Raw genomic sequence first — 25,522 nt, 5'->3', positions numbered from 1 at the left:
ATCGCAGTTTAACAGAATCCCTACTCTGTGAACGAACTGAAAGTAAACTGTAATGTTTTGGCTATGTTCACATAGTTGTAGAGCTACGAGTGGATCAGCACAGTAGCTCAAACCATCTGTTCTCACACGGTATATTTACGCACTGTTAGGAGTCACTGAGGCGTGAGCGGATCATTTAGCAGGACATGGCCATGGAGAGGTGAGTTTCTGAGCTGGAATGTGTTGGGTTACAATAGTAGTTTAACATCAGCAGATTTCTGTGGAACATACTGGCAAATATGTAAGCTTTTCAAATGTTTGATAGTTGTGTCAGATATTTTATTATCAGTAGACAATGTGGCTCCATGTGTTCTATAAAGCATTACTACTGGCAACTAATGGTATCCAGCAGCATTATCTCATTGTGTTTAATGTTCAGATTCTTCCGTTTGAGCTTTTATCTGTTTTTATATCTCCCTGAGCAGTGTCTCCAAGCAGCAGGAAGCCACAGGGTCACCTGAGGACTGGGTGGAATGGTTCCTGCATCGGGTGCAACAGGAGCCGTGGGCACTGGGCGGTGTTGTGGTCATAGGAATGTTTGTGCTGGGAATTCTGTCTCTGGTCACATTCGCTCTGCTGTATGGATGCTGCTGTGGCCCAGGAAAGGGGAACCAGCAGAAGAAGCAGAAGAAGTCAAAGAATGGGGTGATCTAGACACACATGAAGAGGACTATAAAATGAATGTTGACATGATGGAGAATTTGTCGAAATTTATATGTCCACCTTTAGGTCATTTTTGAGATGTGGTGGAATTAGACCAGGTTTTCCCACTATTGTATATTGCAACTTTTGTCTTGTTGACTATTTTGCTGCTTTAAATTTATGTATATGTACTGGGTGGCACCATAAAGAGGCTGGGACCACATCATTGTTGAAATCTTCCATCATTTTACATTGACTTGGCTTTGTAGTCAGTTATCTCTATGAGATCTAGAGCCATCAGGCTGCAGTATAATTTAGTAGCTGTGTGTCATAAAAATGGTGCAGATTTTACTAAGTAATAATGAATATTTGTGGGACATATAGGCCCATAGTATAACAACTTATTGTCAAATTTATTTTCAAATATGATTAACTGTTTGACTGCTAGCACTTGATATGAACTATTCTCAGTCAAAACCTGTCTTGTCTATTCTTTTAAATAGACAACATAATAAAGGAACTTTATTAACTTTATAAGAACTTTATAATCTTTATAAAAAGCATACACATTACTGATGTTGCAGGCAGTCCAGGTGCATACATAAAAAGCTATGTTTCTACGAGCAGCTACTGCCTGCTTCACACTGAAATACAGTAAACTGCTGCAGTTGAAACAAAGGTTATTAGCACATCAAACCCAGCAGTATACAGATGTCTTTTAATCTGCAAAACATCAAATCGGTGTCTGCTCAACATGAAACTGCCCGTGGTTTATTTTTGCAGATCACAGGGGTCTTTCAAACACTTGAAAGGTTATGGTGCAGCAGAAGAGGAGGCTAGGTTAGTGAATGGATTTATCATTGATTTATTGGGAAAAAATGCAACTGCAACAGCTGGATATACTAAGGCACAGAAAAAAATGCTAATTTTCATAAGATAGTGAAGTTGAGAGTGCACGTCTACATGTTAGGTGACATGTCCTCTTCTTTTTTCATCCTTTCTAGTATTGGTCAACAAAGCATTTTCCTTTTTGTTTGTATAATTGTTGCGTTTTGTCTCTGTATTAGCACTGTATGGTCTTAAATTGAATTCTTAAATTGTGTTATAAATTAATAATGCTCACATTCAAAGAATTAAGGTGTGATGAGAAGCTGAACAATTGCCTTTGTTCTGCCACAGACTGTAGGTTTTCCAAGGGTTTTCGGCATCGCCATATAAGCATAAGGACTACATCTCCCGGTGCAGCACTGAGTTTACGTCATACAATTTCACTAACGTTATTACTCTGCGACCGGCGTTTATGCGACGCATAGAGCAGCAATGGCGAGCGGTAAAAAGAGTGCTCTGCTTTCCTCTTTGGCGGACTATGGAGACGATTCAGAGCCTGACTCTGACCCCGAGCCAGAAGAGACAGGTATATTATAATATATTTTATAGCTGTGTCTTTAATTAGTGGCTAAAAGTAGCTGTTTGTTGCTGTGCGAATCTTACCCCGGCTTTTCATGTGGTAGCTAACGTTAGCTTGTAGCTAGCTTAGCTAGTTTACAGACAACGTCCGATATATTCAAGACGTGTTTGTTATGAATAAATAAAACTGCAGTTATGAATAAATAAAACTGCAGTTAAACAATGTAAAGTTAATTCAGCGGAGTTTTGTTTTGGCCTTTTTGAGTCTCCCCTGGCACATACAACGTTAGATAAAAGAAACGTGAAGGTCTTCAGAGGTGTTTGTCGTTTTGCTGTAAAATTAGTGGTGTCACTTCTTAGCTCCAGTTTTACAAATCAATGTAATCTTAGGATTTAATGTTAAATCCTGAGTGCTTTTACAGGTGTGTGTGTGTGTGTGTGTGTGTGTGTGTGTGTGTGTGTGTGTGTGTGTGACATAAAATTAACTGGTACAGTTCTTGAATGGAGATGCCCTGATGCCCTGCCAGTTTGACTTCAGTCCGTCATATTTCAGTGCCTGCTGCCAGTGATGTTGTTCGCCTCTTGTGCTACATTTATCTGTGTTGTGAGTGACTGTGCCTCTCTCCTCTGTCTGTCTCTAGGGGGGCGTGGAAGTGGTCTGGTATACGGCTATGGGGATGATGACCTGAACCGGACTGAGGATGCTGATGATAAGGTGTCTGGAGATGAAGACAGCAGAGAGAGCAACTCGGTCAGTATTTGAGTTATAAGATTTTTGAAAATGTGTTTCTTGCTGAGAGGAACATGATGTACTCTCAGTTTAATTTATATTGACCATTCAGTTGGATTCCACTGATGTTTGGTTGAGTGTTTGAAGTGAGAGAAAAGGTGTAGCACTGGGTGGTGTGGGAGAATATGGTACTCTCTGACATGCTCATGGTGGGATCTAATGTCTTCACTGAGTCTGAGTGGTTATTGAACTCTGGGGGGATGAGGAGGCTGACAGGATCACACTGATGCTTGCTGTGGCAGTAGCTGCATCGTATGCGAAATCAGATGTGTTTTTGTAGTGAGTGTGTAATCATCAAACTGAATCAATACATGATTGTACTAGTGTAGGGTGACAGGGATCTTGAAAGCCAGATCTTGATCGAGGTTTTTAAATATTCAGTCTTACATTGAAGTGAAACCAAAATTTCAGATATTAAAGATATAATCCATTATCCGAATGTAAAGAAAATGCTTGCCTAACTAGAGTTCTATTTATTTATTATTATTTTCTATTTGATAATGCTGTTAATCAGTTAGTTAATCTACAGAAAATAATCCTGCAAGTGTTTTGACAATTAATTGATCAGTAAAAACACCAAAAATTCATTCTTAAATGTGATGATATTCTGCTTTTCTGTGTTCTCTAACGTCTTAAAGTGAATTAGATTTTGGGCTTGGACCATGAGTTAGAAAGAAAAACACATTTGAGGATATCACCTTCAGGAGATTGTGATAGGCATTTTGTTTACTACAATTTATGGACCCAAACACGAAATGCTACAATGATAAACTTCTATTTTGAAAGAGAACCTGCATTTCATATCATATCTGTATGTGCGTTACTGCTTGTTACTGCTTTTAAATACATGGTTAACTGTAACATGGTCGATTGGGGCTAAGTGCTGTATGCCTTCTTGCATGCCTGCTGAACTAAAGGCTTGCACAGAGAGTTTGGTCGTAGTTGTTTGTGTGTTTACTGGTAATGTCTGAGTCTGTCATGCGTCACTTGTTTTATTTGACTGCATTATATGGATGAATGATTTAATGTTTTGTTCCTGTCGTTTGAGTAAATGAAGCAGCAAAAATAATTAAAAACACCATATCAGTACAACAACATAATTACTCCCTCAAAGTCATACAGTGTAATCAATACTACTCTAACATAGATATACAAAATGTTTATTGGTTTATACGACATTGTACTGGGGTTTGAATTTTTCTGGTTACTTATTTTAGCCTGTCAGCTTTTACCACCAAGTACAAAACACTTTCAAACACTGTAAAAGCAATCTTGTTACAGTGTCAAACAGTAATGGTGTCCAAAAGCTTTAAATAAAGGAGTACTCCAGTGTTTTAGTATTGCAGTTTCATAAAGTGACCCACAAGAGACAGATCAAAGCAGCAGAGGCCAAGATATCCTGACCTTTAGTCACTAGTATGGGCAAAGCTCCAACAACACTGAATCCTGCATTTCCCATAATGCAGCCAAGATGACCCTGATGACATCATCAGTGTTATTTTTAAGACTTAAGAAACCTCCCTCCAGAGCCACAGAAAATATTGTAAAACTGAGCTTACGTAAAATTAGTGAGGTGCCCCTTTTAAGTTACTTTTGAACAGTCCAAATAGATAAAATAAGAGGAAAACTTTTGGCCAAAAAAATGGCACAAAAATATCCAAGTCCAGGCACTCAAGTGGGTTTGAAAAATGTAAAAGGCCTTTAATTTAGTGGGCTACAAGAAAGATGTGAGATCAAAGTCTTCATTGAGGCCAGGGTAACTGGTGCCTTTAAGGGCATAAATCCAGTATGCCTCCCTTTGTTTAAGGCGTTTAATTTTGTCCCCACCCCTGGCATCAAAGCTGATGGCCTCAATACCTGACACTCTTAGAGTTGCATCACTTCCATGTTTGGCCTCCTTGTAGTGTTTAGCCATTGGATAATTCATGTTTCAACCAGTTACCCTGGCCTCAATGAAGACTTTGATCTCACATCTTTCTTGTAGTCATTGCTTCAGTCCTATTTCATAGATGTGCTTTTTCCTTTAAGGATTAGATATTCTCAACATTTTTTCTAAATGTGCTATGAAGTGGTTTCCTCAGTTTTACTACTTTTTTTACTACTTTTGCAACTTCTCATTATCTCTGCCATAATGTCTTCACTAATGCTAAATGCTGTACTTTAATGTTTGATTCCTAGTGTGGATTTTATCCTCCTTTGCCTACACCACCCCTAACAGGGTTTGTGTTGTTTCAGGGATCTTGTTCTTATATTTATTTTTTCATATTTCTCTCTATGTGTTTGCCGGTTGGTGCCTCTAGTGGCTAGAGAGAAAAAATGTTGCATATGGGAGGACCTCATGTTTGTACTTCCTGTCTTGTATTCACTGAGTACTGCCCCTACAGGTCAGAACAAACTTTGCATGTTTCACTCTTGCTCACCTGTGCACATTTGTAGTAATTGCAACCATGATTACTCTGTTTGTCTTTGTGTCACTGCACCCTGAAGAAGGCGCAAGCCGATACGCGTTGGTGTAATTTTAATGAATGTAGCCCACTAAATTAAAGGCCTTTTACATTTTTCAAACCCACTTGAGTGCCTGGACTTGGATATTTTTGTGCCATTTTTTTGGCCAAAAGTTTTCCTCTTATTTTGGACATTTTTCCCTTCCATGAGCACCGGTGGTTTGAGGGACACCAGCAGCGCTCCAGTCTCCTCTCTCTCTCAGTCCAAATAGATACTTGTGCCTTCTGTGTAAAGGCTTTAAAGGAATAATTCACCCCCCAAATGACTATTTGTTTATCAGTTTTTCACCTTGTGTTATGTCGAATTTGTGAACGTGGTGAACGAAGGATCCAAAAACGGACAAAATTCCTGATAAATTGAAGTCATAGGGTTACATATTCAACAACAGCATAACTATATCAAAACAACTGTTTACAAACTCTCACAAAACTTGTGCAGAGTAATCCAAGTCTCATTTAACCAGTTGCTTGCTTTAAAACTGAACTGAAAGTGAAACATATCTATGCTCTCTTCACAGCCAAACTCCATTGACAAAAACAGTAATTTTACCCCGCTGAACACTGCTGCTGCTTGTCTACTTTTGCCTCGATCAGTTAATTTGTTAGTGATATTGTGTGACTTTAGTGTATAAGAGGGTTCATTCAGATTCAGCGAAGTCACACAATAACACAAACAATCTACAGATCAAGGCAGTGGTAGACCAGCAGCTCCTGTGTTCAGCAAGGTAAAATCGCTGTTTTTGTCAAAGGAGTCTGGCTTTGAAGAGAGCATAGATAAGTTTAACTTTCAGTTCTGTTTTAAATATAAGGTGAAAATGCATGTGTTTGGGGAAAATTGAGCATACAACTGGATAAATGAGACTTAGATTATACCGCACGAGTTGTGTGAGAGTTTGTAAACGGGTGTTTTGATATAGTTTTGCTGTTTTTATATGTAGACCCCTATGACTTTGTGTTTTTGGATTTTCAGTTCACCATGGAGGCATGACAAAAATTCTACATGAATTCAATGTAACAGGGGGTGAGTAATTGATATACAACTGGTCATTTTGGGGGTGATGTATTTTTTATTGTGTCACACAGGTTCCAGAAAATGTTTGAAATGTTCATTTAACAAAGACAGGAGAATTAGAGCTAGTGTTAAATAACAAAAGGTTTGAACAGTTTTGCAGTCCATCGCTGGGTGCTGGTTGTCATCCGGTCCGTACTGCTGCCTGGTTCCCCTCCTGCTCTATAATCTCCTTTTGATCCTTACGGTGTTAACCCTCTGCATTTTTGTTTTTATAGGAAATGGACGAATCTGACGAGGGGAGGGACGCAGATGATGTTGAGGTATTTGAACACCCACATGGTGTGGGATGGACTGGATTTAGAAAAGGCTCTCATGTGTTATGTGACTAACCCAATGGGATGGCACTTTTAAAGCCGTCATCACATGCTATGAAGGAGCATGGTCACTAGATGGTGCTGTGGGTTTATGTATGTCAGCTGAAAGCTCAAATATCAAATGAGGAATTTAATGTAGGTAAAACCAGGTCAGTGTGAGTGTGTCCGAGTTGCTTCAGAAGTAAAGAGCTTAACCAACAGTGTTGTTTTTCAGAGCACACTGCTTGGACCTGCGCACCGTACTAACCCCACCCTGCTTTGTGTGTGTGTGTGTGTGTGTGTGTGTGTGTGAGTGTGAGTGTGAGAGAGAGAGAGAGAGAGAGAGAGTGTGTGTGTGTGTGTGTGAGAGAGAGAGAGAGAGAGTGTGTGTGTGAGAGAGAGAGAGACAGAGAGAGAGAGACAGAGAGAGAGAGAGAGAGAGAGAGAGCCACGTGAGCTGGACAGCATGCCAGCTTCCTGCTGTGCTGTTTGGTACAGGTCAGTGAGGTGAGAGTGAGTCACAAACCTAATAAGCAGGAACAATAGGAGATAGATTCTGCTCTGTCTGAGGCTTTGTTTTACAACCTGTCTTTGATTGATAATCATCTGATAAACTGTTGTTGTATTGTTTTTTTGTCTCTTTAATATGCCATGAAGCAGAGATAACAGCGCTGGCAATGTAAGGATTTTGTGATATGGTAATTATAAGACTGTGCGTCATCTTGTGATTTCCCAATAATACAAGAATCAACATGTGGAGCAATATTCTCATGAAAGAGAAACAACACTTCCAGGGAAGTCACGGAAACCGTGTTGTTTTCTTTGTAAAAATGATAATTATTATGTTGACTAGGCCCTTTACGAAGCTCACAGTTCAACTGACATGTGATGTGTATTGTAGCCTGTAGCAGCAGAAGACCATGATGATGTTAGGCGTTGTGTTGATGGTTTTGTTTCAGCTTTATTAGTTGACAGAATCTTATTTGTTGGCTGTGAATGGCAGTTGGTGTTTTGATACAGTGCCAGCTAACTGTAGATAAGAAGGTCACCAACACAATACTTGGGCCTTATTTAACCAGGGCAATGTAATACTCAGGGCATCTTTGAAATACGGCTGTGGCCTTTTGCCCGGTAACTTTGGGAAAGAGCTTTGTTTCACATTTATTATTAATACGGTGTTGCAAGACTTTTATTGGCTAATTCAGTTTAAACATTTATGTCTGGGGAATTGTCTGCCGGATTGCAGATAGTGGTGTGATCTCAGGGCTCGAGCCAGCAGGTCTTTGTGAAGTGTTTCTCTTTTTGATAAAGTTGACGTCTTTGTTGTGTATGCTTTATATGCCACGTTCTCACTGCATGGTTTGGCTCGACTAAACTCAGCTCACTTTTTGTAGCCGTTCCTTTCCTCTATTTAGTTTTCCACTGCAGATAGTAATCCCTCAGTGTAGGTGGGATTCTGATCACCGTAGCGACACCACTTGAAACTATTATAACATCATCTCCAACGCGACACTCACTGAATCTTTTAATTGACAACCAGAGGAACATCTGCACTTTGTCAACTGTACGGCAAAGTGTATTGTGTAGTTTTGTGGGCTGCCATTTTTAGTGACGTCCTGATCCGATCTTAATGATCGATATTGGGGCCAGTTAAGGCCTTTTTTAACTGACTGGGATCGACTAAACTGAGCTACGTAAAGCTTGACATCCCCAGCCATTGTTATGCCTCCACGCCAGCAACAGCAATGGCTGACGGTATTGTGTTTTTGGGTTGTCTGTCTGCCCGTCCTGGTTTTGTGAACTTCGTATCTCAAGAATGCTTTAAGGGAATTTTCTCAAATTTTGCACAAACGTTGACTTGGACCCAAGGATGAACTGATTCGATTTGGTGGTCAAAGGTCACTGTGACCTCCCAAAACATGTGAACATTGATTATATACTAATTAGGACAAAATTTCGGACAAATGTCTAACAGGGTAAAATGATGAAGTGACAACATTTTATATCCAAAAGTTCAAAGGTCAACTTCACTGCGACATCATAATGTTCTACAGAAACTCTTATGGCCATAATTCAACACCATAACTCAGGAACAGAAGGGGAGACTTTTGGTCAGATACTGAATCGGTAACACTAATCTTGGGTGCCCATCTTAAAACTGGTGATTGCATAGATCCTCTGTGTTGCCTGGTTGAAGATGTGTGTGTAGCATAGCAACATCCATATTTGAATGCTTTGTCTTCTGTCATGGTTACATATGAGTCTGGACAGACATGGATTTAAACTGTAACTGGACTTGTTGGCGGAGGCATACAACCGCAAGGCAGTAATTCTAGTTTAAAACCTGAGTCCGTCAATAGTGGTAGCTTGGCTTTTCAATAATGGTGGATTGGTGCAGGCTGTCCTGTGTCCTGTAAGTGAGGATTTTCTCTGACCAATCGGTGGTCTGCAGTGTTTTACTCTACTTTCTAGTTTCAGCTCAGTTTTATTGGAACCGAAAAATGTACCAGGTATTATCCACAACTTTTGTCAAAGGAAAACCATAAAGAGCGGGTCGAGATGATTAGAGCCTTGCCATACTATGCAGTGGAAATGCAGCAGTAGTTGAGCAGAAGGGCATCATAGTGAGTAGCAAGGTCTCCCTTCCCCTGAAATATCTTAACAGCTATTGGATGGATTGCTGTGAAATCTTTGACAGACAATAAAGGTTTATAGAGGATAACTTTGGTGATGCCTTTTCCTAAAAGGCCATCATCAGGTTAAAATGTCAATTTCAAGATACTTTGATTTATGATCAAGTGAATGCAAAACTGACATCAGCCTATTCTTTACTTAATGTTTAGTGTTAAACTATGATGGTGAACCTGGTAAATATTACACCTGCTAAACATCAGCATGATGGCATTGTGTCTATGAACATGTTAGCATGGTGATGTTAGCATTTAACTCAAAGTACCACTGTGTCTTAGTACAGTACTGTTTGAGCAAGACAGGCCTTTTTCTGGGATAAAAATCATGACCTACTGATCTACCATTTATTTAATTTTATAATTTAAAAAAATGTAAGCATTGTGAGTTCTAACTGTAAGTAGATGCAAAGACCCCATCTGTGTACTTTTCAAATAGCAGAGGTGTGTATTCGAGTCTTATGACTTGGTCTCGAGTCACAAATTTGATAACTTTAGACTCGACTTGGACTTTAACGCCAGTGACTCATGACTTCACTTGGACTTGAACCTTTTGATTTGAAAACACTCAATCCAACGCAACGCAGCAACTACTGCCAAACAAAAAAGAGCACATTATGACTTGTTTAGGACTCAAAATTTGGAACTTGGGACTTGATATGGGACTTGTCAGTCTTGATTTTGGACTTGAGACCTACCTGTGAATTGCAAAACACTGACTTAGTCCCACCTCTGTCATATAGAAACCACAGACTAAGACTTGATATTCTCATAGTTCTATAATTGGAAAATAAACAGTAATTTAGTGTTAAAACGTGTTTAAAGGGCTACTAAAACAAATTTCTACTGGATTTTCATTAAGGTGGGGAAGAGAGACAGATAGAAAAAGATAGACAAAACAGATGACAGATGGGGGGAGAAATGAAGCAGCAGATGCCGACATATCCTGACTGTTAGTCTCTAGTGGGAGTCAAGCTCTAAAATAGCAGATGCTACGTTTCCCATAATGCAACCTGACAGCATATTTCATTCAGTTTGCCGCCTACAAAGTTCCCACATCTTTAGAACCCCACACTTCCAGTTTGTGATGCAGGCTTTATGTTGTGACATCATCAGGGTTATGTTGTCAGACCTAAGAAAGAGGAGGTAGTTTGTGTTGCTGTTGTTGTATTTGATTTTACATTATGGACATACCTTTTCTCTGTAACAGTCATAACATAAATCCACCAATGAAGTTGCTGCTCTTGTTACCACCACTTACCAATGTTAGCCTGCAGAGCACTGCTAGTAGCCTGATAATGAAGCCGTGTTCTTTTGTAATTGAGGACTTGTTTGATTGACTGATGGCACAAAACTTAAATTGTGAACAAATTGCAAGCATCCATGCTCTTCTGTGTCGATCAGATAAATGGCACTTGTCATCTTGATAATACCTAGACAGCCATAGTAGCTTCAGTTTACCTAATAGCCATGAATGGAGATGATGATACCAATGACGAATCAGGGTCTTGAAAGGCTGTTCCATTTCATAGGGGGAGATTTCAACCACCACCCCTTGTATCTCTGTTCCGAGGGGCCAGAAGACACTCAGAAACAAGGGGTAGGGCTAAACATAAGAAATGGGATTGAGCCTTTAAAAGCCTCCAAAAAAGTCAAAACATTTTTTGGAAACTTTTTGAAAATTGATCCCATGACACTGTTCTTACACGGGTGTTGTCTGTGCATTTAACATGAATTCTCCTCATGGCTTGGATTTGTACTCGGCAGCTAAATTTAAATTCTTTATCCAGACAAACCTTGGAGACGCAGAGGTGTCTGCAGTTTTATAGCTTAGTGTGACCTCTGACCTCCCTGTGAAGTACGGCCAAATGGGAAAGAACCTTCAGATGTGGATTAGTGAACTGAAGAATATTTGATTGGCTCTGTCTCAAGCAGCAGGTGCCATTTATGAATTTTTTTGGGGGGGGTTGGATATCTGCTAGGGGGCTCTGCTGCACTTCCACCTCTCTCTGTCCTCCTCCTCGTGATTTGGCCAGCTTCAGGACAATTCTCTGATGTGCCCGTGCAGTTGCTAGGTGACGACATGATGCCCGTGAATAACAGCACTGTTCCTTTGTGCCGAACCTGTGTTATGCCCACAGAGCTGGCACAACAGGCAGCATATTTTAGAAGCCTTACAAGACTCCTCCTCCCCCTGCTGAGCTCGGGCATTCACTGGAAACTGCCCAGATTTACTATTCTGGTTTCTGTTACTTCTGAGAAACCATTCTCCTGTCAGCTTCTATTCTGTTCAACCTGATGCATTAGCATCTGTGATTTGTAGGTTTCAGGTATAAATGGAATGAGCCTTTGTTTTCAGCTCCACATCTTTCTCAATAACTGCCTGTTCACCACACCAACCCACGTGTAATCCACTGCCATTAGCTAAATCCAAGCTGGGAACATGGTTTTATAATATGTCACTGGTGTTGTTAATGTTTCCCCTCACCAAGGGTTGATGTTCACATTCTCCTGATCAGAGGAGACCTTAATATCCTGTGTATCTCTCTCTGTTTCTCTCTTCTTCCCCTCTCTTCCCTCTTTTTTTTTTTTTTTTTTTTTTTTTTAACAGATCTCAGAAGCAGAAAAAAAGGACCCCAATGAACTTGTTGGTGAGTACACATAAACAAATAGAGAGTTCACATACACACATAAGGCTGCTGCTTGTTGTCAATAAATCCCATTAAAAAAGGCAACAACAAATCGATCCCACTGACAAGCAATGTGAGTGTTACAAAAGCCTGATAGATCTTCTTCCTCTCAGAGCTCCATCGTTGTCCTAAAACTTTTTAAAAACACATCAGCGTGCCACACTTTTGCACTCGCTGACATGGTCTTTCATTAAAGTGAGCATAGGCACTGCAGTTTATTCTGAGACAAAAGGCGTTTTCGGACTGGAGGAACTTTTTCATAGTTCTAAGAACCCCCATTTTTTGTGTTTTCACCACAAGAACTAGGAACAATGATAGTTCTTAGAACGTCGTTTTGAGGAGCTTTTTAAGCTTCTATTTCAGAGTAGGTACCAAGGGGGAAAATTTTAGTTCTGGAAACCAACAGCAATAGTTTCCATCCTAGTTTTGTATGGCTTTTTAAATTGTTTTATTTAAGGTGTAAAAAAAAAAAAAGAGAAGACGATACCGCAATATCATTCCATCACCGCATCTCCCCAAAATAATATCGTGATATTGATTTTAGGACATACCGCCCAGCCCTACTCTATATGGTATTAAAAAGATTTTAAAAGTCTTAAATTTAACTTAGTGAACTTAATCAGCTATTTAGGGAAATGACTGAGCCTTTCGTCATTGATGAAAATAACAACCATACAGAATAACACCCACTTCTGGATGTGTTTGCATGTATGATAAAAAATATAAAACAGGATACAGTGTAAGAATAAGACTTCTAGGTTTTATTGTGGGTGTTGGTGCAGTAAATCTGTGAATCACTAACTAGACCAAGGTGAGTTATAAAAGCTTCTTTGTCCACCGACTGACAGATGGGTTATGACCCAGGCAGCTGGCAGCGGTTAATGAGTAATAACTGACCTGTACAGGTGTGTGAGTGAGCATCAGACAGGATATGAGTGAGACAGGGAGCGGCTTTTCACACAGCAGTCTGATGAACACCATAAACTTTTAGCACTAACACTTCACACTCTGCTGTTGATGATTATTACAGATTATGCAATGCTTGCGATTCCTCATCCATCATGTGACTGCAAAATAACCTCAGAAACTACACATATAATAATGTGTTGCAATGAGGGTGTAGAAGTGATTACATTAATTAAAATAATGTGTTGCTGAATGATCCTCGGAGAGAAATGATGTTATTTTGAAAGGAATATCTAAATGGCTCCAAGTACAGGGCTCGAAATATTTTTTTGTCAGTGCATGTAACTTTTTAAATTACATGCACCAAAAGATTTTACCTGCACCCCTTTTCTTACTGCATCATTATTATCCGCGATTTCTCCATGGCTGGATCCAACTGAAATTACAGTAATGTACAGTGAAAGGACTTGAGATTTTATATGGTCATAGGAACATTTTGAGCAGCTTCTTAGCAAACCTAATATGAAAGGATTTTTTTTTCAGTCCTAGTAGGAATTCTTTGGCGACTTCTTTTGTTCCTTTTTATATAAATATTTGTTCATATCGATGAATGAAATAATTATTATTACAGACTGAATGTTGACCCTTTACACTTCAATTACCAACAGCTTCATGATTTTAGTATTGAAAATACATCCGTTTCGTGTTACCAGTATTTAAACAGTAATACACCGATGATCCCTCCGGCAGTTAAACGGAGGGCTGGGAGGTGAGCTCACTGAACTGCTGGGTCCAGACTGAATGTCCAATATCCAACTTTGAACTAACTTCACCACAGTTTGGCAACTGCAATTGCCCTGACCGCAGTGTTTACATACGGTGCTGCTGTTGTGCCGTTCTGTTCCGTCTGTCTGTCTGTCTGTCTGTCTGTCCTTGGACTGTTCTTATCTTCTTTTCTCTCTGTGATGTTATCTGTTATAAACGTCTTTCTTCACTGCATGAGTAGGATGCGTGGCGCGTAAAGACTGTGGTGTGCGAGCATGTGAAAGGTCAGTTGCATGAGTCTTATGGTCAGTGCATGAGTTGGTAGCTGAACCAAGTTAAGTGCATATGCTAGTAGTTTTTCGAGCCCTGAAGGAGGAGATGATTTATTCAGCTGATTTGATAATGAATAGGTTAATGAAAGTTAATTTCTCACATCTTCTTCCATCTTTGCATGCTCATATTGTATTCTAAATGTGTCCTAAAGAAAGAAGCCTCCCTCTGGACCTCCTCCAGCACACATGGGACAGACAGCAGCAGTAGCTGAATTAACTTGGTGGCTTCAGCCCACAGATTTACTCCCTCTATCATCATCACTTCCACTCATCTGGTTTGCTGCAGCCATAAAAAGAAGTCGCATTGGAAAGGGAAATGCACCAGAGCAATTTTTAGTTTACAAAACAGCCACCAGCACTATCAGTGCACTGTAGTGGCGGGGTGTGACTCATAGCCTGGGCCTGGACACTTGACATTACTGCAGCAGAGCTTGGCTCCTCTGACTCGTCTGTCAGTAAATGTCACAGTGGGTCTGGCAAAAGGCCTCCCGTCAGCAGGCTGAAGACAGCTCTTTGTCTGTTCACTGAAGAGACAGACATTGTCTGTCCATCCAAAAAGACCCTCAGGGCACAGAGTTTGACTTCGGTCTGTTTTGTTGGAGGACAGATGGCAATTTTGTTGCAGAGTATAATCTGTTCTCTGTCTCTGTGTTACTCTGTGTCTCCATGTCTGTCCTGACAGTACTGCTGTTATATGAGAATATTCCTCTTATGCTGAGCTGAATTAAACAGGGATATTTATTACTGTGATTTATTCCTTTGCTACTGTGGAGGCTACGGAGTTTATTTTAGTGTTTAAATTAGAGTTTGTCCAACAAGGCTTTGAAATGATCAACTAATCTTCTGTTGTCTCGAGTAGATGAGCAGGCTCCCACAATGTGAAGCCCCTGTTGCAGCTACAGTGTGTAATTGTCTGTGACAGTGTGTGCAAGTGTGCGTCTGTGAGAGAGTTAACTGAAATACCAAGCTACCACCTAATGCCCGTGACTCATCAGACTTGCCTTGTCAGGTTTTTGTATTGTTGGAGGCTACAGTTTGTTCTGTGTTTTAAGACACAGGGTGTACAGACTAGTTACATGCATGGAACCATTTATCTTCATGCAACTGCATACCTGTTCACTTTTTGCTGTCAAATATGTGTGTGAACATGCATACATGCAAGCTCTGCATTACTTGTGTGTCTAAGGCGACGCCCTGCCCCATTTGCCTCGGTGGTAGAACCTTATTAGCGGTGAAGCAAATGGAGCAGGGTGGGGTCCTGCTCCTCCTTTGAACTTTCCAGACATAAGGGAGCTCAGGGTGACAAGTCAGTATCTCCACATGTAGATTTGTGGTCCCACATGACTAGCAGACCAAGGAACATACAGAAGGGAGGGACTGGTGGAAAGAGTGTGTCACAGCATCCCGTCTGCAGACAAACACTCCAAAGTTCAGCTCTGGCACAGTCCCACGGGGAAGGATTGCTTCACTGTAGACTAGCAATATTTATGTCAACAGACGTATTGTAGCCAGTATAGAGAGACAGCGTGCAGAGCTACTGAACCTGTTCTTGGACACAATTGTTGGGCTAAACAGTGACAACAACATCAACATTTTCAGCATGCAGAAGCAAATCATATATTCCTGTCAGTCAGCCGTAACATAAGAGCTCATGCAGGCCATAGACATTAGGTGAGTCTCCATCCAGCTGTTTATATGCACATTTTAAATGTGCAAATAACAAAATTTCGAAAAATTCTCTAAATATCACAGAAAAGTTTTTACTCTTAAGAAAGCTGTAAAGTTAGTGTATTAATAAAAGGTAAATGCGACTAAGTGTAATGAAAACAGATTCAGCAAATGAATAATGATGTACAGTCGTAACGTACTGTCACAGTGGGCCATCACAGTAAGAGTAGGCATAATACCATGTTAATCATACTGCAGGAGAGACTTGATGTCCTCTGCTATTAGGTGTAAAGAAATATGTGCATGTATTGGCGCTGACCAAAATGAATTATAAAATATGTTGGATATTGGCAAAAAATGCAATATCTTTCATCCCCAGTATGTATTTTATGTCTGCAGCACCATATGATGGATAATAAGCATATATGATATATCTGTAAAAAACAAATCTGTCTGCAGATGAGTAACAAGAAATTACAGTCTAGAAATGCCAAAGATGTGTTTGAGGTCATTTAGAAATTGTCTCCACCACATGGTTTAATTTTTAAGCTATGGTTTCTCAGCAACTTTTTGATTGCAATAATTTTTTTTTACAGCTATTCATGACCAAATGCCTGCAGAACTAATGACATTCCCTTCAGCCTCAGCTGCACTTTGTGTTTAGTGGCAACTGCTAAAATGCTACGCTCAGACATTTCGTTTGGTTAACATTACCTTCTAAACATCATCATGTTAGCATTGTCATTGTGAACATGCTAACATTAGCATGTAGGTCAGAGCACAGCAGTTTTCAACTGTAAACTGTTCCACCTAGTACATATTGTGGTCACAGTTCTTTTAGACAAATTTAATGGATTTTGATTAAAAAAAAATAATTCAGATTTGTTTATGTAAAGTGTAAAAAACTTTGCTAATATTATACAATTCTCAAAAAAAATGTAATGGGGCGGCAGTAGCTCAGTCCATAGGGACTTGGGTCGGGAACCGGAGGGTCGCCTGCTCAAGTCCCCGTCCGGACCAAATATGGAGCGTGGACTGGTGGCTGGAGAGGTGCCAGTTCACCTCCTGGGCACTGCCGAGGTGCCCCTGAGCAAGGCACCGAACCCCCCAACCGCTCGGGCGCCTGACCAAAGGGCAGCCCCCTCACTCTGACATCTCTCCACTTTGTGGAGGTCCTGTTTGTGCATGTGTGTCTTTCAGACCTGTGTGTAATTGACAAGCAAGAGTGAAAACATTGAATTTCCCCTCAGGGGGATAAATAAACTTAAACTTAATTTAAACTTAATTGTTTCAACAAAACACAAAAATGTCCTGGGCACATCACATCACCATTTGCTGGAAGCGTAAGAGTTTGTGACTGTGGAATTTTCCTCTTGTGTTTTGATGGATGAAATGTTCGCTAAGGCTAAGCTAAAAGGCAGCACTTCAGAAAATTATCTTCTCGTGTCCCGTCAAGTTTCTACATGTCAGCGATCCGTGTAGAATATCACCATGAACGAGCCCCTGCATTTATACATGTGCACACACGCGCACACACGCGCACACACACACACACACAATCACACACAATCACACACAGTGCACAGCTTGCAGCACTTATTCGCAGCATGATTGACAGCATTGAATGACTGTAAAGACTATCTGTCTGACTGGGATGTAGAGTGACACTGAAGAATGCCTGGCCTGCAGTCAGAGAAAGCAGAGGGAGCCAAGTCGAGCAAGCAGAGCAAAACAAGGGACGGGTCCAAAGGGAGGGAGGGGAGAGGAGCCGCCCTTCTCCTTACAAGCCCCAACAACAGCCACTCCCTGCCCGGGACGTGCACTCCTCATACCACCCTGCCCTATAAAAACCACTGGCATACAGTTAAGGACTATGATGAACAACGGGATGCTCAGGAATTCACCAGCAATGTTTGCTTATCACACAGTGAACCTTTGTTTGATTAACTGAGTTTATTCTCCAGTGCATATCCATATCCCACCTTTCTTCTCATTTGTCATTTCTTAATTCAACACTAAAACAGATTTGCTTCAATCTTACTGTGTTTGTGTAACAATGGTTTCTCAGATAATCCTTATTCAGCATGTAAAAACATGCAAGAGAGGGAAAAGCCACTGAAGTGAAATCACATAAGCGCTCATGTTTATGTTGCTTTTGTGTCTTCTTGCCAGCCCTGTTCTCAGAGAAAGTGAGGAACATGTCACCTGATGAGATCAGGATCCCCCCCGAGCCCCCTGGACGCTGCTCGAGCCAATTACAGGTAGACACACCTCCACTGTTATTATGATATGTTTCTTAACCACATAACTTTCACTGCAGAGCTTGTAGCAAACTATTCACTTACACCCAATATACTGCTGCTATCATCTCGCGCAAGCAGTTTTTATATCACCACGAAGGCCACAGTTATTTCTGCTAATCAGACCAGAGGAGAGGGCGTGTGGGTTTAACTCGGGTTGTGGGTGTTTTTAAAAGCTTGATAGAATAGTCCTGGTGCCATGTGTTGTGTGTTTTAACATGTCTGTAGGCTTGTTTTATGTACTGTGGAAACTTTTCAAGTATTAAATTCATCCTACGAAAAGATGAAGACTTGCCACAGCTCCTAACACAGTCTGCGCTCTCCCCTTTGGCATACGTGAGTTCAAGAGTCAAGAGTTAAAGTTTAAGGTGTTTTGGGATAAAAGCTATCTCATCCAGAGACTAGTCATCTTGATGTTGATGCAGTCAAAATAACCTGTTCTCCACGCCAAGTGAATAATTTAGAAGTTTCCCTCGTTCCCTCGTTCCCTCTGGGGTTAGAAAAAAATTCTGGTGGCTACATAAATCCTGAGACTCACCCCTGTAATTAAACCAACACACAGTGTCATCTTCTATCAATTTAGTATCACCAGCGCTGCTCTCTTCCTGCCTCGCTGCTGTACATTTGGTGCGTCTAGCTGCAATAAGGTTCGTTCTGCGAGGAACCAAGGCACGTCAGGACACACAGCTGACTTAGTAAGCATACAGCTCAGCAATATCCCCGCTGGGCTGGCACTCCCCCTCCTATCAGATGAACAACTAATGATTCACCTTCACCAGAACAGCCTGGATATCCCTGCCCTTAGGGCACGGAGAAACAGAGACACATGAATTCTCAGAATATGTTTCTTGCAGTTCGTTTCACCATTCGCTGGAATGTATCCATTTTTTGCCTTTTGCAATCATGCTCTGACCTTGAGGTTTGAACATTCCATTGACTGCCAGAGTCTGAGAGCTCAGGTTTTCAGTGAGCCTCAGATTTGTCCTTCGAAAAACAACAAATGCCTAAAACACCCTTTACATATACCTGACAAGGACCTACAGATGCCATGTTATCACTCTGTCTCGATACTTGATGTGTTTTAACATATGGACCAAAATAACCCATTACCAAGTATTATGGAAACATCTACATTCAAACAATAGTTGCACTCAATCCTTTTTGCATTGGGGATCCAATTCTCTGTCATTTAGATACCCCGCCTTGTCAGTAAACTTTCTGTTGCTGCCGTCTCCGGAGCCACTCATCCTAGTTGACAGTCGGTTCAACATCTGCCCATTTAGCACGCGTTAACACAGCAGTGGCCAATGTCCAACAAAGAGCCGTTCGGTCCCAATTAACTCACATCAACGCCGAAAAGGCTTGATTCAGTCGTTAAACTCATTAATAATCATTAGGTAACGTTAGCTGTGGTGCTAATAGTTAGCCCTGTCACTGTATGTGCGCACCCAGGCAGATTCTAACAACTGTCCCCAGCGCTGAGCTCACACTCCCACAGCAGCTACAACCCATGTGTGTTGAAGTTGAACAGGGTATTTTGACAGATTTGGCAGTTGGGCGTGCTAAGATGTCACCAAAACGTTGGAAGGTGTGGCTACTACACGCCACTGCCGTTCAATAAGAAACACCACAAAAAAAAATATGTTTGTTTTCAAGAACTCCACCAGGCACCAATACACAAGTAGAATTTTTGCCTGAGCTTCACCAAATCTTAATCACAGTGGTGGCAGATCAGAAATCCCTAAATTATTTTAAATACTCAGTTATTTTTAACAATTATTTTTAACAAAATGGGTCATTATGGGAGACAGTGACAAAGGAGTAATAGCGTCTCATTTTTAGCAGCATTCCCTTCCTCCATCTTTTTCCATGTTAGCCTTCATTTATCACTGTGAATGCCTTGGCTACATCTGCCAGCTCCTTGTGGCTCAGTTGAACCTGGTTGTCAAATATTTCCCAGAGGTTTCAGAAACATTATACACAATAGCTCCATTCAGGCTGACCCTTGCTCCAGCAGAGCTGGTCGTTAAAAGGTTTTGTTTATTTGATGATATTGACAGTGTATCCTGCCAAATGTAGAGTGTGGAGGAAGCTGAGTCAAAGCAGAGGTGTTGATTGTGTTACACTGAGAGATTACCTGGCGTCTGTTCACGTCCTTCATTGATTTGTTTGATTTGTAACAGGACAAGATCCACAAGCTGTACGAGAGGAAGCTCCATGGAGATTTTGACACAAACAGCCACATCCAGAAAAAGAAAGAATTTAGAAACCCAAGGTATGCAGCTCCGCTAAGGAACGCACCCAAACCAACACACACACAAACACGAAGCGCTATTAACACATGATACCAGATACACTTTGGTGTAAACACTTAACATGCTCATTTGTTTCAGATCTGTTAAACAACAATGAACAACAAAGTGTCTTATTAGCTTTTTCTTTGTTTGTTTTTTAGCATTTACGAGAAGCTCATTCAGTTCTGCAGCATAGATGAACTGGGAACCAACTACCCAAAAGATATGTTTGATCCTCATGGCTGGTCAGAGGACTCTTACTATGAAGCTTTAGGTGAGTTCATTAACTTATTCACATCTCTGTGTTTAGAAATCAACACTAATATATGCCTCTTGTCGTTTCAGCCAAAGCCCAGAAAGTCGAGATGGACAAACTGGAGAAAGCCAAGAAGGAACGGACCAAGGTGAGTCAAACAACAACAAAAAGAGGATTTGTCAGTTGTCTCCTCTGTCTGCGTCAGGGGCAAGTCTCCACCAGCTGCAGTTAATTTCTACTTTACATCCTTCATCAGACACGCGCAGAAATCGGCATTGCCAAGTTCAGCTCTCGTAACTGCAGCTCAGGCCCAGCCCAGTGCAGCTTTAACAGCTGAGCCATGCCCATACGTGTTGTTCAATGTTTTTCACATCTCCAGTAGATGTGCACTTTAAAAACACCTGAGTGTGTCTTTCTTTGCCAGCCATTTTTGCTTTTGCTAGATACGCTGATTAATCATTCAGAGGTGATACGCGCTGCTATGATCAGCAGCAGCAGCATCATTCCAGCAGCTGCACCTCGGTTAGAAAGTGGACTTGAATGAACATGTACCTTACAGGAGCTGCTTTATGATTCTCTTCTGTGAAATGTCCGTGGTATGCAGGCTACAGATAAGAGGAGTGAGATTTTGATGTGAGAATGAGACAGAGGGAGAGAGTAACTTTCTTCTTCTCACAAACACGGTTACTGCCAATGCCCCTTGAGTAAATCAGTTATCAGCGGCAGTAGACTGTGGTTGTGGTTTAAAATGGTTACACATCAAAAAGCACCAGGAATCAAATCAATGTTCTAATGATTCCTCTGTTTCACAGATTGAGTTTGTCACAGGGACTAAGAAGGGCACCAACCCCTCAAGCACAGCAGCCTCCACCACCAGCAGCAGCACCACCACCACAGCCACAGGTAAACAACCACAACGCTGCACGTCACAAATTGGGTTTCTTTCAGAGATGCACCTAGCTACATAAATGTCCTTTACATGACATTTCCTACACAAGTCTGATTTAAGTGTTGTCACATTATTGCTAAGGCCACAGCAGCTGTGTTCTTCCTTATTGAGGATAATGTAATTTAATGTAATTATCTCTTATCCACAAAGAAAATCAGTTATGAGATTCAGTCTAATAAACTGTGAGACACTGTGAATGAGCCGATTTTAAGTTGTAAGAGAGATTTTTCTTATGTTAGATCAGCCTGTATTAGTGTGCTTTCATTCTTCTTCTTTCACTCTCATGCTGCAGTTCAAAAGAATTTAAAAAACAAACTCATGAAGAACCATCAAACCATCACTCTCTAAATCTCCACCTATGCTAGTGAGAAGCAAGGCAAGTTTCCCTTCCTCATGGTCATTAATTAAAGCCTCTGAAAACTTGGTTTTAAATCTTTCTGCATAAACGGTAAATATTCTGCTTCATCTGTGTTGGTGTCTTTGATGAGAGGTGATTGACAGCAGCACAAGCAAACATCAACACAACTGTCACATTTTGATTCAAAGGTAGCTAACCTGTGATTGTTACACAGACATACATGACGTAGCCCTTTTCCAACTGTGCCGCGCCCTCTTCAAACTAGAGAAAATAAAAGCGAGGACAAAAACAAATACAGAAATCTCATGTGAAAACACTTGGGCAGAACATTATGAGTTTATGTAGGACCCCTTGGCTTCTTGTAAGACGCTGGGTAGGGGAAATAGTTTCTTCAATTCCTTTAAGCTACAGAGGCCATTCAACTGCAATATAAGTTTTAAAATTCATTTTTTTGTCATTATTTTCCCAATATCAGATTTTGATTTTTCAGATTTTATATGCATATTTCTTGAGCATTTCAGCTCTATTTGTAATTATCCTGTCAGATTTAGGCAGAGTCCCTAATGGAACATTTAGAGAACAACAGGGTGTTCTCCCAATTCATCAAATACAGACGCTTGGTCTATGGCCCTCTGTGTCTGAAACCACAGCACCAAGGCACCTTGGAGACACACGGGGTCTCGTCATTAGTAGACACTTCGAACAACAGATGTTGTATAAAGACTGAGAAAGTGTGTCTAGGATAGAAGAAAGGAATGGTGGATGGGTCAAACAAACATAGGACTTTCATTCAGGAAACCATCAACATTTAATTTGAACTTTGTAACATATGTCACATGACGTAACATTAGTAATAAATAGGGCCGTAACGGTACATGTATTTGTGTCGAACCGTTCGGTGCACGACTTTCGGTTCGGCACGACCCTGTACCGAATTATTGGGCGCAGGATATTATTTTATTTTATTTTGTTTTATTTTAATTCCGTTTTTGCGAGCCGAACCGTTTAAAATATCTAGTTCCCCGACGGACATAATTGAGTGACGGACCGAGTCCGACCGTAAATCTCCGCTTTCACTTTGTGCAGCGCATTCTCGCATTTTGACAACATGGCAAGTGAGCCTGACGAACCTGAAGACCCACCCGCAAACCTTAAGTCCTCCGTTTGGGAACACTTTGGTTTCAGGGTAAAATACGAAGATGGAAATAAACAAGTGGACAAGACAAAAGCAGTGTGCCGACACTGCAGAACAGCGGTCGGGTATGTACTTGGAAACACGTCTAACATGCTAACGCATCTAAAGCGACACCACCCGAGTTTGAACGTTAACCGGCACGACTAGAAAAAGCAATCTGGTGCAAACTACGATATCGTCGTCGTTTAAAAAGAAAGAGCGTTTCCCTGACCATCGCGCTAAAGAAATAACCAACGCCATTGGAGTTGAGTAAAATTGTTTAAGCTGCACTTTAGATATAAGCATGTTTTGTTTACTGCACTTTAACAAAGTGGGAAAGCTAAGTAAGTTCCTAGTAAAACTGAATCTGAGCAGGCTTTAAAGCTGACCAGCTGCACTATACTTTTTATTTTAATTGAGTAAAACTGTTAAAGCAGAAATGTATATTTATATTTTTCATTCAAAAAATGTGTTAAAAAAACAGCAGGATTTTATATATGTTTCATTCAAAATTGAAACATATATTGTGAAACAAAATTGTGTAAAAAGAGTTAACTGCTGTGGTGGTATGTTTTAATAAGGTTACCAATAAGTAAAAGATATTTAATAGTTGTCTATTTTTTTCATTACTGTACCGAAAAAAACCGAACCGTGACTTGTGTACCGAGGTACGTACCGAACCAAGATTTTTGTGTACCGTTACACCCCTAGTAATAAATGTAATTATTTTAACCCTAAGCATGATCTTTTTTCTAAACCAAGTACTTTTATACCTAAAACTGAAGTAAACCTTAGAAGTTTACCTGTCACAATAGAGGTTTATTTCGAAAATACACTATACATGTAACAAGTGTAAATTGACATGCTGTCCCTGAGCATCCAAAACTGATGCTAGAGGGGCTGAAATTGAACATCATTTAAACGTATGCTTGCAAGCTAGCAATCTTTTTCTTCACTGCCTTGGTTGGTACATCGCTGCGTTTCTTGCTGCAGTTCCGCCACATCAGTGAAAAAGTGCAAAATACGTGTACACAGTAGAACCTAAACGAAAAGCTTTGCTTCACCGCCATCTACTTAATACTTCTGAACTTTAGCAATGTCAGCTCTTTCTTCAGTGTAGTGTCAGGCAACCCATTCCTGTGCAGCTCACATAACTCACTCCTCCCCTGTGTTTCCTCTCATCAGCCGAAGCCCAGAAGAGGAAAAGCAAGTGGGACTCTGCGATCCCCGTGACCCTGGCCCAGCCCACCCTCATCACTACCACCGCGACCCTGCCTGCCGTCGTTTCCGTGACAACCACTGCCAGCGGCACCAAGACCACTGTCATATCTGCAGTGGGCACCATCCTAAAGAAGGCGAAGCAGTGAGCACACAGAATGTGCAGAAACATGCTCGTCTATAAGAGTGAGTGATGCTGGAAGACCTGTGTTGTCCTGTGCTCATTATTTATGTGAAAAGATGCAAAAGGAGGACAAATGAACTGATGGGTGTTCAGTGTGCATTTTTCGAAGCAACCCACAAATATGCTCTGCGACACAAAGACTTATCTAAAGACTTAACTGCCTTCTATCTCTGGGATTCTACCTGCACTACTGCATCATGAAGCCAAATTTACAGTTTGGTAAAAATGCTCACAAGTCCTCTGAAAATCTTAACGTGTGATGCATGCAGATCTCATGCTGATAAAAAATGTCTGTCATTAATTTTTTTAATATGTTGGCAACAGTTGTTAGTTTAAGACAGTTAAAGAGAACAAGGGTGCAACAATGGTTGAATAAGTGTTGCGAACAGACCTGGTAGAATTATCTGAAAGTGTTTATTTTTCTATCCATAGTTTTCATGTCTTCTGTGGCAATAATGTGTTATGGCTCGACATGTGCATCTTTTTTTTTTCCTCAGCTATTTTTTGTCATTGGCATATTGACTGGCTCTAAGGTAAGATTTTATACACTTGTACATATGGTGAATAAATGGATCAAATGTTGCCTTTTCAGATGGGTTAATGTCTGTTTTTGTCATTTCCACAAACTGTTTACATCTTTGTGTTTGACTATGAAAATGAAAGAACGCTGAGAACAAGCACTGTTGACTGCAGGCACTGGCCTGAATCTGGACTGAAGAATCTTTGGCTCTCTCTTGCTGACACCCACAAACGCACACAGTGTATCTATCTTTTCTCTGAGGGAATGCATGTGTGCTCCAGGTGGAGTTTTGACTTGTGCTCTTACTTCACCTCAGTCTCCACATCTGACTTCCATTGGGGGGTGCGTTAAGAGGTCTCTGTACTTCTGAAGCACCACTCGGGGGCAAAGTTGACAGTGCAATAAAGCCAAAGGTCCCCACTGACCTGTGGCCAAGTGAAAAGAGTTATTTAAAAATTAAAGCCCTTCCCACTT

The 25,522-nt window shown here is 40.8% G+C and overlaps 1 protein-coding gene across 2 annotated transcripts; it reads left to right on the top strand.

Annotated features, from left to right (window-relative positions):
• The first annotated feature begins 1,944 nt into the window (after positions 1-1,944).
• Positions 1,945-25,118, top strand: sap30bp (SAP30 binding protein). Of its 2 annotated transcripts, XM_050059230.1 has the most exons (11): positions 1,945-2,095; positions 2,730-2,839; positions 6,670-6,714; positions 12,046-12,085; positions 17,968-18,056; positions 20,279-20,370; positions 20,551-20,663; positions 20,735-20,793; positions 21,458-21,548; positions 21,887-21,970; positions 24,312-24,450. In XM_050059230.1, exons 1-10 carry the CDS (start codon positions 2,002-2,004, stop codon positions 21,940-21,942), a joined length of 789 nt encoding a protein of 262 aa, XP_049915187.1. In that variant the 5' UTR covers positions 1,945-2,001; the 3' UTR covers positions 21,943-21,970; positions 24,312-24,450. The 2 variants fall into 2 exon arrangements, with proteins under 2 accessions (XP_049915187.1, XP_049915186.1); XM_050059229.1 differs by lacking the exon at positions 21,887-21,970 and having other exon boundaries at positions 24,312-25,118.
• Positions 25,119-25,522: the final 404 nt, after the last annotated feature.

The sequence above is a fragment of the Epinephelus moara genome, chromosome 13 (genome assembly GCF_006386435.1).
Source record: "Epinephelus moara isolate mb chromosome 13, YSFRI_EMoa_1.0, whole genome shotgun sequence".
NCBI lineage: Eukaryota > Metazoa > Chordata > Actinopteri > Perciformes > Serranidae > Epinephelus > Epinephelus moara.
Note: the sequence above shows the minus strand (reverse complement) of the source record. Positions and strands in the feature narration are given on the sequence as shown.